The sequence below is a fragment of the Oryzias melastigma genome, linkage group LG9, assembly GCF_002922805.2.
Source record: "Oryzias melastigma strain HK-1 linkage group LG9, ASM292280v2, whole genome shotgun sequence".
Classification (NCBI taxonomy): domain Eukaryota; kingdom Metazoa; phylum Chordata; class Actinopteri; order Beloniformes; family Adrianichthyidae; genus Oryzias; species Oryzias melastigma.
This window is the reverse complement of record NC_050520.1, coordinates 16,579,482-16,593,896: the sequence shown is the minus strand read 5'-3', so window position 1 is coordinate 16,593,896 and position 14,415 is coordinate 16,579,482. Positions and strand designations below refer to the sequence as shown.

The 14,415-nt window shown below is 37.9% G+C and overlaps 1 protein-coding gene across 8 annotated transcripts in view; it reads left to right on the top strand.

Annotated features, from left to right (window-relative positions):
- The window catches only part of atp11a (ATPase phospholipid transporting 11A), a 56,394-nt gene that overhangs the window by 22,425 nt on the left and 19,554 nt on the right, over positions 1–14,415 (top strand). For all 8 annotated transcript variants that reach the window (XM_024294431.2, XM_024294430.2, XM_024294432.2 and 5 more), the window contains exons 2-13: positions 5,540–5,662; positions 5,878–5,967; positions 7,245–7,325; positions 7,895–8,002; positions 8,181–8,309; positions 8,405–8,508; positions 8,589–8,636; positions 10,251–10,315; positions 10,395–10,476; positions 10,948–11,098; positions 11,178–11,375; positions 12,299–12,412. In XM_024294431.2, coding sequence (XP_024150199.1) covers positions 5,540–5,662; positions 5,878–5,967; positions 7,245–7,325; positions 7,895–8,002; positions 8,181–8,309; positions 8,405–8,508; positions 8,589–8,636; positions 10,251–10,315; positions 10,395–10,476; positions 10,948–11,098; positions 11,178–11,375; positions 12,299–12,412 — 1,293 coding nt within the window. The remainder of the gene's footprint in view (positions 1–5,539; positions 5,663–5,877; positions 5,968–7,244; positions 7,326–7,894; positions 8,003–8,180; positions 8,310–8,404; positions 8,509–8,588; positions 8,637–10,250; positions 10,316–10,394; positions 10,477–10,947; positions 11,099–11,177; positions 11,376–12,298; positions 12,413–14,415) is intronic.

Below are 14,415 nucleotides of genomic sequence, written 5' to 3'. Positions count from 1 at the left end.
AGGCAAATCTCTTTGTGATTTTGGGCTATATAAATAAAATTGAATTGAATTGAATTGAACGACAAAAGCTAAAGCACAACGACAAAAGCCAAAGCACGATAACAAAAGCCGAAGCACAACGACAAAAGCCAAAGCACGGCGACAAAAGCCAAACCACAACGACAAAAGCCGAAGCACAGTGACAAAAGCCGAAGCATGACAACAAAAGCCGAAGCACGACAACAAAAGCTGAAGTACAACGACAAAAGCTAAAGCACAATGACAAAAGCCAAAGCACGACAACAAAAGCAGAAGCACGTCAACAAAAGCCAAAGCACGGCAACAAAAGTCAAACCACAACAACAAAAGCCGAAGCACGGCAACAAAAGTCAAACCACAACAACAAAAGCCGAAGCATGACAACAAAAGCTGAAGCACGGCGACAAAAGCCAAAGCACAACGACAGTAGTCACAACAGAACGACAAAAGCCAAAGCACGACAACAAAAGCCACAACATGTCAGCAAAAGCCAAAGCAAAACAACAAAAGTCGAAGCATGGCGACAAAAGTGGAAGCACAACGTCAGAAGCAAACAACATATCGACAAAAGCTGAAGCACAACAACAAAATGCAGAAACACAATGGCAGACGTATGTCAATGAAAGCCACAACGCAACTATAAAAGCAGAAGCACAACGAGAAAAGCCAACAACATAATGACAAAAGCTGACAACCCGACGACAAAAGCCACAAAACAAAGAGAAAAACCACAACACAACGGAAATAACAGACTTTTTTTTTAAAGTTCATTCAGGTTTAAGGTATTGGTGATTGCAGCCAGGCTAGCATTCGCCGCCTCCCAGACTGTCGGCCTCTAGTTCTAATGTATTCATCTTGTGGCTCTGTTTGAGATGTCTGTAGAGCAGCAATACGGAAAATTAAAATAAAATATTCACTAAAAGTACTTTATGTACCACTTTTCATTCTTAAATTCTATACTTTTATGCTTTAGTAGTATCATTTTGTTTTTTAGAAGTCTTATTAAGAGTTCGGCACTGCTGAACTGCTTTTTAGTTTAACTTTAATTACATTTCAATAAGAATAACAATGCATTTTATTTATATGACACCATCCTGGGCACCCAAGGTCACCCTACAGATACAAAGCAAATCATAAAACACAATTACAAGAATAAAACAGAAGTTACATTCATAAAATAATTACTAAAAAAACAGTAGAATTCTAATTTATTTAGGGTGGATATACTAGTCTGGAGAAATGGGTTTTGAGATTTTTAGCAATGTCTATTTCATTAAGTCATTCATTAGATCCAATATTTATTTTTTTGTTTTTTCTTTATCACAGAAATAGCATATTTTTGCCATATTTATGAGCTAATGGTGCATTTCAATGCTAAAAACACATTTGTAAGCTCACCGTGAATCTTTTAGGACTCTGCAAATGACAAAGATTTCTGAATGTCTTCACACTTATACTGTTCAACCAAAGCAGCTGAATTGGCTAGTTGAGCTAATTTTATGGAATTATTTGCCAATGGTTGCACAGATATTATTGTTGCATCTGTAACTTCTCTGTTCTGGCTCCCAGCTTCTCCTTCCCCTGTCATTTTTTCTTTGTCACAGATAATTACGCAGAATTTAAAAATAGCCTCCAAGTGAAAGTCTCAGTTACCAGGTTACTCGCAGAGTAAAGTGGGCCATGCAGCCACTGCACGCTCAGTCTAATGGACTCTCCACAGATTACTGTGTTTGTGCAAACAGACGATTTGGTGAGAACTTCACCATCTCAGCAGCTTTTTACTTGTTGCGATCACTGCGGCAGACAAAGCAAACCTGAACTGGGTGTGGCTTAAAAATCAAGAACAAGTTTGAACAGAAGCAGATCTGTAGAGTTCAGGTTCTCACCACAGGTGTGTCCGACGTTCTGGTTCAGACAGGTACAGAAGTCAGTGGAGTAACAACTCTCCTGAAGCTAATCCCCACAGAAGCAGACTATGCTTCTATTTTGAAATTCTTACTTTAAGTCCCCCATGAATAAAACAAGATTTTGTCTTTCATCATAAAATGACTCCAAATTGTAAAAAAAAAAAAGTTCTCACCAAATTAAAATCCAGGAACTCAAACTTTTAGAGTTTTACTGAAATATATATACTGCTCACAAAAATTAAAGGAGCACTTTAAAGAAACACATTAGATCCATCAGATCTCAATATGAAGTTGTCTATACAAATACTAACAGGGCAGTGTCTTAGGAACTAAAGGATGCCAAGTCTTTTAATGGAAATAACAGTTTTCAGCCTACAGAGGCTCAATTGTGTAGACACCATTAAATCAGAGTGAAATGAAGATGTGGCAGGGTAGTCCATTTTTAACAAAACTTCATTTCTGCAACTCAAAATGCTTTTCAGTATCTTGTGTGGCCCCCACCAGTTTGTATGCATGCTTGACAACATGGCGGCATGCTCCTAATGAGACGACGGATGGTGTCTTATGGCATTTCCTCCCAGATCTGTGTGAGGGCATCCCTGAGCTGTCCTGTTTGGAGGGTTTCTAATTGTTGCCACTGAAGTGCCCCTGTTGTTAATTCCATGAACACCAATACAGCTGAAATTGATTAACGAGGCCCTCAGCTGATTAACCAACAAGAACATTATCACACAGGTTTAATGCAATTCATGCCAGGACCAATAAAAAAGTGTTCCTTTAATTTTTGTGAGCAGTATATATCTTATAAACTCATTTTAACCACTAAAATCAATATTTTAGTCAAAATGATCCATCATTTGTTTACTGAAATCCCTGTTGATTCAATTCTGAGTGAGATATATACTGTATATAAGCTTTAAAAATATCTGTTGGTTTGTACGACATTCGTTGATTTATTACAAGTGTCAAAGTCAAGGCCCGGGGGCCGGATCCGGCCCTCCAGATCATTTTATTTTATTGTTATTAATGACCCGAAGTTATCTTGTGCTGATTTCTAACTTGTATAATTTTGACCAAAGTATATTTTTATGGAGAGTAAAATATTGAAAGTTATTTAAGGTTTAAGTTGATTTATTTTGGAATAATATTCCTGAATTTTTATTATTCATAATTATGTTAAAAAGTTATGGTTTTAAAGTAGTAGAAATTGGCATTCTGATAGCTTTTTGCCTCTCCAGACGCATTAAAAAGTAAATTTAAGTAAGGCTATTGTAGCATGTGTGGGTTTCCCTCATAGGCTTTGAAGTTCCTCTATCATTTCCTGAAATGCATTTGTGACCAAAAAAAAAAAAACAAAAACAAAAAGCAAAGGTTTTTTCAGTAAAAGATGTAAGAGTCTGTTATAATATTCAGAACAACAGATTCAGAGCAGAATTATAGAAGTGGGGGGGCAGTTTGTTTAATTTATTTCTATCCAAAAACATCAGATTGATAAAAATCAGTTGTTTGAACCTAAAGGTTAATTGTAGCATGATGTTAAAAACAAAACAATCAAAAGTAGACTAATGTCTTTTATCTGCAGCTGTAGTTAAGCTTGTGGGAGGGGCCGAGTTACTGACTGCAGTATCCGCTTTTTTCAAATTTTATTTTAATAAGTAAAAAAAGCAACAAAAAAAATGTCATCTGAGGCTCCAGAACTCTTAAAAAAACATTCTCACTTCTGTAACAAGAAGAAAACTCGATCACCGTGGCGACAGAATCTGTTGGCACCTTGACTGATGACTGTCGGGGCTAAGCTGCACATTATCCATGTGAGTGGATAAATGGTTTCCATGTGGGCGGCTGTGCTAGTGCGCATGTGTGCATACACGACCTCTGCATTCCAGTTCCATTTTTTTCCGTTGGAAACAAAAGTGCTCATTCAGTGGGAAGTCGCTGTTCTTCATTGTTTTTATGCTTTTTATACGAGTGGAGTCCGTTTGCTGCTGCGTCACGCAGTCGAGCAGTGAGAGGGGGACAGGAACGTGGCTTTCATCATCCTGTTCTCGAGGCGTCCACATCTGAACCAAAAGAATCTGTGCCACAGCTGATGATATGAAACATCATTTCTCAGCTGATAAAACTTTTACAGCATATGTGGATGTGCTCAGAAGCAGACTGACTTAATCTGAGAACAGAATCACCACTTCTTACATTTGTCAAATTCCAAATCCCTTTTTTATACACTATGTAGTGTATTTTTAAATAGTTATAAATAAATGCATAAATAAGACTTCCAGTGGTCCCCCCTCGTTGCCACCCTGATAAGGGCTATACATGGAAAAAAAACAAAACATGTTAGCTTTTTTGTTGTTTTTATGTCCATAGCAACCATTTAATGTTTTAGTCGCCTGGTGTTGACAAACAGTTCTATGTAATTATTAGCAGAATTGACAAAAGTAAAATTTTGGATTTCCTTAGCAACTGAGTTTTTTTTTTGTTAACCACGCCCGCATTTGTCTATTTTATTAATTTACTTTTTTGAAATCTAAGACTATAAATTGGTAAATTTTGACATTTGTGTTTGAAATAAAACATAGTAAATATATCGGAACAACTTTTTTTTTTTTCCCATATAATTAAATCAAAAAAATTTTTTTTTCAAAATGGCGGCTTTTTTGTCAGTTTTATGTCCATAGCAACCATTTTATTTTTTAGTCGCCTGATCGTGACGAACAGTTCTATGTAATTCTTAGCAGAATTGACAAAAGTGAAATTTTCCATTTCCTTAGCAACTCAGGTTTTTTGTTAACTAACCCAGATTTGTCTGTTTTATTAATTTATTTTTTTGAAATCTCAGACAATAAATTAGTAAATTTTGACATTTGTGTCTAAAAATAAAACATAGAGTAAATATGTCGGAACAATTTTTTCTTCACCCATAAAATTAAATCAAAATGTTTTTTTCAAAATGGCAGTGTTTTTGTTTGCTTTATCTCCATAGCAACTATTTTATTTTTTAGTCGGCTGGTGGCGGCGAACAGTTCTATATAATTCTTAGAAGAATTGACTAAAGTAAAATTTGGGATTTCCATAGCAACGGAGGTTTTTTGTTAACCATGGCCACATTTCTAATCTGATCCTTTGGTGTCTTATATTGTCTCGTTCAGCTTGAGCCAGGGATCCATATATTAACATTTTACAATATTCTGGTTAAAAAAATGTGTGAGTAATAAGGAAAATGCCACTTTTCACTAACCAACATTTATTTCTCAAAAATGTTCCTATTGATACTTAAAGAGTTCGGAGGATCAGAATCCCCAGGAGGAGTTTAAATTTGTACAAAGTACTACAGGGGATTTTTGACTACAGGTCAACAAAACTCAAGTGTGAAATTTTGTAAAGATCATTAAAAAAAAAAGTTGGGGGAAAAAAATGGGAAAATTTTGGTGCATCATTCATCACCGTTCACTATGTCCAGAATTCTTTTTCATCGAATACAAGCTGTATGCACATTCTGGCCAGTTTTTGAGTATGTGGTTGTGAAAAGAATGGGTTCCTTACGTCCTGGACGGTTGCAGGACTGAATCTTCCCATTTTAAGACTTTGAAGTAGCTTTTTGTGTTTTCTGGCAGTGTGCTGGTGAGGAGAACTATGTGGACAGCAGGACGGTCTACATCGGACACAAGGAGCCTCCCCCCGGAGCCGATGCCTTCATTCAGCAAAGATTTCCCGACAACAGAATAGTTTCCTGCAAGGTCAGAAAAGCATATTCATCCAAGCTTTTTAGGAATTAAACTTGTGTTGATAAAGAATGGAAGTGTTGGACATATAAGTAAAGTCAATCAAAAGAAAAGACTTCACATCAGAACAAAAAGCCTGTCCTTTTCTATCTGTATTCTTTTATTTTGAAATAGTGAAGCAGAAGTTTTTTGGAGTAAACATTCTAAATCCTGGACTTTTGTTTCTGCAGTACACGTTTTGGAACTTCATCCCCAAGAACATGTTCGAGCAGTTCCGGCGAGTCGCCAACTTTTACTTCCTCATCATTTTCCTGGTTCAGGTAAAAGCGCTCTGCGAATCGCATCGAATGTGAAGTTTGTTTGTATCCCTCCTGCTCCTCTTTTTCTGTGCCTCCTGAAAGATTCGGGTCTCCTTGAAGGTCAAAATGAGACGTTTGGGTTGGATTCTGGAGATGATATGTCATATTTTGTCATAAAATGTGCCAAACCAGTTATCAAAGAATAAAATAGTCCTGAACAGTTGCTATGACAACGTGTCTTAGTGCTTTAAGCTTTAAGCTGAAATCCTTGTAAATTTATTGACCTACTGTTTACATGTGGGGCGAGAAATTTGGGATTCCTTTTGCTTTATAAAAATGTCTTGTTTTGGACACTTAAACTTGCTCTCTCGCAAGTTACTTCTAGATGTTGAAAAAATGTAAATATTTTTGAAGATTACATTTTTTCCCCCAATAAAATTTAAGGAAAATGCTGTAACATGTTATTAAAATTATTTTTTTTTGTCAGTTTTCTATTGAAATTGTGGAAAAAAACTCAGATTAAATCCATCTTTATGTAGTAAACACAATTAACCCAATCAGTTTATTTAAAAGTTAATTATTTACAGAATTCTTTTTGTTACCTTTGATCTTGATGCTTTTATGTTTGAAAACTCAAACTTGTTAAGTTTTTGTCTTTTTTTAAGACTAAAATGCTAATATTACAGCACTACATATATTTATAATAGATCTGACTATTTTATTTGATTTATTCTCTTAAATCTTAGACATTAAATGAATATTTGTTTACATTTGTGACTGAAATAAAACACATAACACCAGAAATCTCAAATATGCCAGAACAAAATGATATATATTTTTTAATCCATTACATTTATCTAAAGTTGTTTTTTTTTTTAGGAAAAAAGGCAACTTTTTCTTAATTTTGGTATAAGAATAGATCATTTTATTTGTGAAATTCTCACATTTGTTAACTTTTTGTCATTTTTTTAAAGAAAAAAAAGCTTATTTTATTGCATAGCACAATTGTTATAGATCTGGCTGTTTTATTCATTTATTTTTTTTTTAATCTCAGACTGTAAATATAAATTTTAACATTTTTTAGTTTCTTATATTCAATAATAGTAAATCATGAAAGTATTTTCTCATAAATTATTTATTTATACAATTTTCATCTCACTTCCCAGTGCTTCAGTACTTTGATTGATTGATTGGTTTATTTCATGCATAGATTGAAAAATACCTAATTATTCCAGAGCTTATATATGATGTTTTTTCCACAAAGGTCCTTGTTGGTCTGAGTTTGTTTTTGTTCACAGTTAATTATCGACACACCCACAAGTCCAGTCACGAGCGGCCTGCCTCTGTTCTTTGTCATCATAGTCACAGCAATCAAACAGGTGAGGTCTATCTCAACAAATATACATGTATATATATATATATATATATATATATATATATATGTGTGTGTGTGTGTATATCTTCTTCTTTTCCTTTCGACTTTTCCCTTCAGGGGTCGCCACAGCGAATCAATTTCCTCCATCTATACATACATAGATATATATACACATATATATGTATATAAGCATGTATAAGCATACATATGTGTGTTTATATATGTTTATCTGCGACTGAATGGCGACCTGTTTAGGGCGTGCCGCGCCTTCGCCCATCAGTAGCCGGGTTAGGCTCCGGCACCCCCGTGACCCCGAAAGGGACAAAGCGGTCAAGAAGATGAATGAATATATGTTTATATGTATATATATATATATATATGTATATATGTGTGTGTATATGTATATATACTGTATATGTATATATATGTATATATATATATATATATATATATATATATATATATATATATATATATATATATATATATATATATATATATGCATATTTGTATATGTATTTATACATCGTACACACCGTAGGTCTAAAGCCAGGCTGGTGTCCTGTGTTTCAGGGGTACGAGGACTGGCTGAGGCACAAAGCAGACAAAGCTGTCAATCAGTGTCTGGTCACCGTGGTCCAGCGCGGGAAGAAGATCAGCAAAGAGAGCTGCAGACTCACGGTGAGTGCCAGAGAACAGATTGAACCATTGCTAAGCTGTTTATCTGCTCCCGTTAACCTTAAACCATCAATCTAGCTCGTTTCTCCATAACCTGTGGGCAGGTGGGAAAACCGGCTGCAGTGAAGGTCGGACTCTTTTGCTTTAGAAGCTCCATCTTCACAGCTGTGATCTGTCACAGGTTGGCGATGTGGTCTATGTGAAAGAAGATGAGACTTTTCCCTGCGACCTCATCCTCCTCTCTTCATCGAGAGATGATGGGACGTGCTTCGTTACCACAGCCAGCTTGGATGGAGAGAGCAGCCACAAGGTGAGTTCTCTACATCTGACCAGCTGTTCCTTCATACTTTTTCTCATAATAAATCCTATCAATCTAAATGTTTCTACTCTGTTTCTAATTCACAGACCTATTACGCTGTCCAGGACACCAAAGCCTTCACCACCGAGGAGGAGGTCGACTCCATCCACGCCACCATCGAATGTGAACAACCACAGCCAGACCTGTACAAGTCAGTCAGTCCTTCTCGTTTGCTGCATACATATCTATATTTCAGAAACCTCCAGTTTCACCTTTCTCCCTTTTGATCAGATTTGTCGGCCGCATCAACATCTATATGGACAACGAGTCAGTTGCTAGGTAACCACATCCTTAAGATCAGTGGAGAAGTTACTCTGAAGAAGGAGTTTGAGATGATTGCTTTAAAGTCCCACTCCAATCATCTATTTTAGAAGTGCTCTTTTAATTATGATTAACATATATTTCTCTCTATAAGTCGCTCCAGAGAAAAGTTGCAGCAGCTGAAAAATGAAAAAAAAGTAATCTACAAGTCGCACTTTTTGGGCTAAATTTATTAAACAAATACGGGATCAAGAACGAACATTTTATCTTGAAAGGCAAATCATAATAACAGAATAGACTGAATAAAATACACACTTTACATGAATCCCCCGTTATTCGTGGGGGTTGGGGACCAGAGACATCGGTGAATACACCGAATCGGCAAATATGGAGATCCCCTTATCCCGCCACCCCCGTGGCTGAAGATGTCTGTTACTGATACTCATCAAAAACACTTCTCATCATGGTTTGTTAAAGAACATTGGAGAATATATATATACACACCACCTAATAATAACATCACTTTAAAACAATATATATTAAAAACACAATAAATAAGTTGACATCTTAATAAAATCAGATTAAAGATGAAGGAATGTTATGAATTTGGGAAAGCAGATTTAAACAGGTTTTGAGTGTGGATTTAATAGCCATAAAGGAGTCAACGTTGCAGAGGTTGGGGGGCAGAGAGTTCCAGAGTTGGGGAGGAGGGGCAGAGGTAATTAATATTACATAGGTGAAAGTAGGCAGACCGAGTAATGCTATTGATGTGAGATTGAAAGGATAATAAAGTGTCAAGAATGACACCCAGACTCGTAACCCGAGGGGGAGGAGAAACTGTAGAGGAGTCAATGGAAAATGTGAAATTGGAGACTTTTGAAAGGGTGGATTGGAACCTACAAGGAGTAATCCGATTTAGTCACTGTTGAGTTTGAGGAAGTTTAAGGTGAACCAGGTTTAAATTTCAGACAGGCAGGAGGAGAGGGGGGAAGGTGGAAGAGGGGTTGGGTTTACTGGACAGATAGAGCTGGGTGTCATCAGCGAAACAATGAAAATCAATGTTAAATTTTACGGAATACATTGCAGAGGGGTAGGAGGTAGGTGATGAAGAGGAGGGGACCAAGAGCAGAATCTTGAGGAACACCAGAGGAAATGGATGAGTATTGGGATTTAAATGACTTCAGTTGGATAAACCGGTTGGAGAAATAAGCGCAAGATCACATAGGGCCATTATTAACAATAAAATAAACTGATCTGAAGGGCCGGATCCGGCCCCCGGGCCTTGACTTTGACCCACGTGGTTTAAACCAAATTCCATCTCAGATGAAGAAAACAAAGATGTTCATGGATCTGTGTGTTTGCAACTGAATGATTTGGAGTTGAGCTTATGGCCTGTGAATTGAAGCTTCTACGTCACAAATGCGATCTTTTTCAAATGGTATGTTTTTTCATCTGCTCCTGAACAAATACTCAGAAATAAAGTTTTAATCTCAATTTTCTTTATATGCCACAAGAACTTGTTAAAAACACCATTTTCATTGGAGTGGGTCTTTAAAGACTGCACATTTTTGTAACTTTATTGGTTCTTTTGAGATAAGAATTGTAATTTAAAAGTTTTTGGGTCCGTTACAGGCCGCTGGGGTCGGAGAACGTTCTGCTCCGAGGAGCCACACTCAAAAATACCAAGTACATCTATGGTACAGCACACCCCCTAGACATTATTGATATGAAAGTATGAGATGCAATGTGTTAAAATGTGCTGGTGATTCCTTTTAGCCGTTGCCATCTACACGGGAATGGAAACCAAGATGGCTCTCAACTACCAGTCCAAGTCTCAAAAACGATCCGCCGTGGAAAAGTAAGTCAAATAACCCCATGAGCACTGATTGGCATGCAGACCTCTTTATTTATTTTTTTAACCTATCCTTCCATCCATCTGCTATCTTCTATCTTCATTCATTCACTGACAGTCAGTCAGTCTCTGAGGCTCCTTGCACTCACTGAATCAATTTTCTGTCCATCTGGCGCTCTCAGTCCCGCCTCCAGATGGTCTGTAGAAACGACTGTAGGTGGATTGCATTCGCTCTTTGTTACTGCGTGTGCCCGGTTGGCTCTTGCTCAGCTTAGATTCTCTGAAATGACTCAGCTGCAGGTAAACATGATTGACTTTAAGCTCAAGGACTTCTCAGGCTCATTTCAGACTTGAGAGTGCTTGTTTTTTGTGATTTCAGATCATAGCTTTACAGTGAGAAGACGCTTTTTGAGTTGAAGTTCTTCAACTGCATTTATCCTTAAGTTAAAGGAAAGAACTGGTTATTGTCTCCTGTAGGTCAATGAACTCCTACCTGGTGGTTTACCTGTGCATCCTCATCAGCAAAGCTCTCATCAACACGGTGCTGAAGTACATCTGGCAGGCTGACCCCAACAGAGACGAGCCCTGGTATAACGAGAGGACGGAGACGGAGAGGCAAAGACACATTGTGAGGCCTCTGGAGACCTTCTGCAGAAAACATCTGCTCATCTTTGATGATCTTAACGCGCACTTCCCTCCTCTCTCAGGTGATCAGGGCCTTCACGGACTTCCTGGCCTTCATGGTTCTGTTCAACTACATCATTCCCGTCTCCATGTACGTCACGGTGGAGATGCAGAAGTTCCTGGGCTCCTACTTTATCATGTGGGACGACGACATGCACGAGAAGGAGCTGGACGAGAAGGCCGTGGTCAACACGTCTGACCTGAACGAGGAGCTGGGACAGGTGACGAAACCACTAGAAAACTGCTTTAACGCCCAATTCAGTAGATTAACGTCCCCCTAAAGGTCCAAACATTTGTGATAATTGTAATCCAGATGAGTCAAAATCCTTCCAGTCAGGTGAGATCGACTTTATTCTTTTATCCTAATGACTTAAACAAAAGACCAACAGATTACAAGAAAGATTTAGGATAGGGGTGTCAAACTCAATCGCACAGGGGGGTCAAAATCCAAATCACACTTTAGGTCGCGGGCCGAACAGGATAAATATTTATTAAACACTCTAAAACGACATTTCTAAAAATTAAAAAACTGTAACTTTTCAACTTATTTTTGAACTAGATATGAAGCATTAGCTGTAATAATGCTAGTGGGAATGCTGTAAGCTGAATTTGGACACTGGATACGACGTCACCAATTTGGAAATCGGTGACGTCGTATCCAGTGTTTAGAAAAACGATAGAAAAGTAGTGAACATCTGCATAAAAATATATTTGGCCAGAATTATACAGACACACTTGTGCACAACATAGCAAGCAGAATCTCTGGTTCTGGCGGTTAGGATTTTTCCCTAAAGAAGAGCATGCTGGGTAGGAATGTCCTGAATCAGTAAACAGGTGGACCTTCACACACCAAGAAGGTCAGCTGTGGAGATCACAGTGAATTTCCAGGGATAGTCTGAGTAAACCGTCGTCAGTTGGGACTTCTTCTCTCGATGCATTGATTGAGCAGCCAGGAAAACCAACACCGCTGTGGTTCTTCGCCAAAAATAAACACCTGCTTTATTGGAAAGAGATTCAGATTGTTTTGCATTTGTAAGTGCAAGTATGCTATCTTAGAGATTGTGAGATAAAATCATTCATTTTAATTGATTTATAAGATGTGTGGATAGAACAGAAAGCACACATGACGATCATGCTGTTGCAGGTGGAGTACGTCTTCACCGACAAGACGGGGACTCTGACGGAGAACAACATGGAGTTCATAGAGTGCTGCGTGGACGGACAAATCTACGACGCTGACGCCATCTGTAACGGACAGGTAATGCCCCCCCCCACTGGCGTGGATATGTGAGGTAGATGGTTGAGGAGGCTGACCGCAGTTTGCCGCTCGTACATCCTGACAAAACTTACTCCTATAAACCTTATAAATTCAAACTGTAATGACTGGAAACATTGACTTGACTTCACGGTGTATGAAAGTAATTTTTTTGGTGTACAGCAGGGGTCCCCAACCAAGGCCCGCGGGCCGGATCAGGCCCCCCTCCACTTTTGGCCCGCCCCCCTCCGCCCCCCCACACACTATCGAGACCCACATAGAACATAACTTTTTATTCCACCTTTCTGCAGTCTGAACTATGACGGGCGAGGATAGAATATTTATTGGCTTTTACACTATAATGATTCACTTTTTCTTTATTTTTATTTTTTTTCTTCGGTATGTTCTTTTGGACGTCCATAGCTCTTCAGCTCTTTCAGCTATTGAAATATTCAGCTCTTTTAATGCTAGCTTTTTTGACTATTAAGGATTTCTAGGCTAATTTGGGGTTAGCTAATATTTTAGCCACAGGCTAGCTGTTTTGGCTTATCTAGACTTTTTTTTTAAGTTTTTTAAGCTAATTTGGAGCTTAGCTTGTATTTAAACTACAAGCTAGCTGTTGTTGCTAATTTAGACTTTTTTCAGTTTTTTAGGCTTTTTTGGAGTTTAGCTAATATTTCAGCTACACGCTAGCTCTTTTGGATAATTTTGGCTTTTTTTCAGTTTTTCAGGCCGATTTAGAGTCTATCTAATATTTTAGCCTTATAGCTGTTTTGGCTAAATTAGACATTTTACCAGTTTTTTAGGCTAATTGATCATTTAGCTTATATGTCTTAGCTGTTTTGTCTAATTTAGGCTTCTTTTTTTTTAGTTTTTCAGGATAATTTGGAGTTTACCTAATACTTTAGCCTTATGCTAGATGTTTCGGCTAATTTAGAATTTTTTCAGTTCTTTAGGGTAATTTTGGCATTTAGCTAATATTTTAGCTAGCTATGAGCTACAGCTTTTTCAGCTATTAGTTTCAGCCATTTCAGGTTTCAACTTAGGTGTTTTTTCAGCAATTAGCAGTAGCATCTTCAGCAGCAACATTCAGCTTACAGCATTTACACTAGCATTAGGGCGACAGTGGCTCAGGTGGTAGAGCGGGTCGGCCAATGATCGAAGGATAGGCGGTTCGATTCCGGCTCCTGCCAGCCAAGTGTCGTTGTGTCCTTGGGCAAGACACTTAACCCTACTTGCCTCCAGTGTGGCTCCACTGGTGTGTGAATGCGTATGAATGTTCCGTGATGGTCAGAGGGGCCGTAGGCGCATACTGGCAGCCACGCCTCTGTCAGCCTGCCCCAGGGCAGCTGTGGCTACAGTAGTAGCTTACCGTCACCAAGTATGAATGAGGTGTGAATGAATAATGGATGCACAATGTAAGCGCAAGTGTCCTGAAAAGCGCAGATAAATCTAATCCATTATTATTATTATTATTCATTATTCCAGGTAAAGTTTTATATCTAGTTTTTAAAATGTTTTAGTATTGTTTTTTTCTATAAAGATTACATAAATGAATTATTTACAAATTTGTCTATGTTTGGCTTTCTGGAAAACCATAAATGGTTCGGCTGTGATTGTTACACTTGTTCTGTTAGCCTACAAACCGAACCCGAAAACAGTTTTGTGGCTCTCACAAGATAAAGTTTGGGGACTACTGGTGTAGAGTCACACTTTTTATCATGGAAGACGGTACAAAATTACTACTTTATACCCAGTTGACTTTAAATCCTGAAATGGAAGGAATTCAGCTCAGTTCTCATATACAGTCAAAGGCTACCTTTGACTGTATATGAGAACTAGATCTAGGGACCAAAAAAAGGTCAAGTCTGTCATAGTTTTTTTAGCAATACGGTTGGAGCTAGAGGTCGTCAATAAGCAGTGATTGGTCCAACTTGGTCTTGGTCATTGTTTCTATGGCAACCACCAATGTTCCCTCTAATTTTTTGTGCGTCTGAGCAAACACA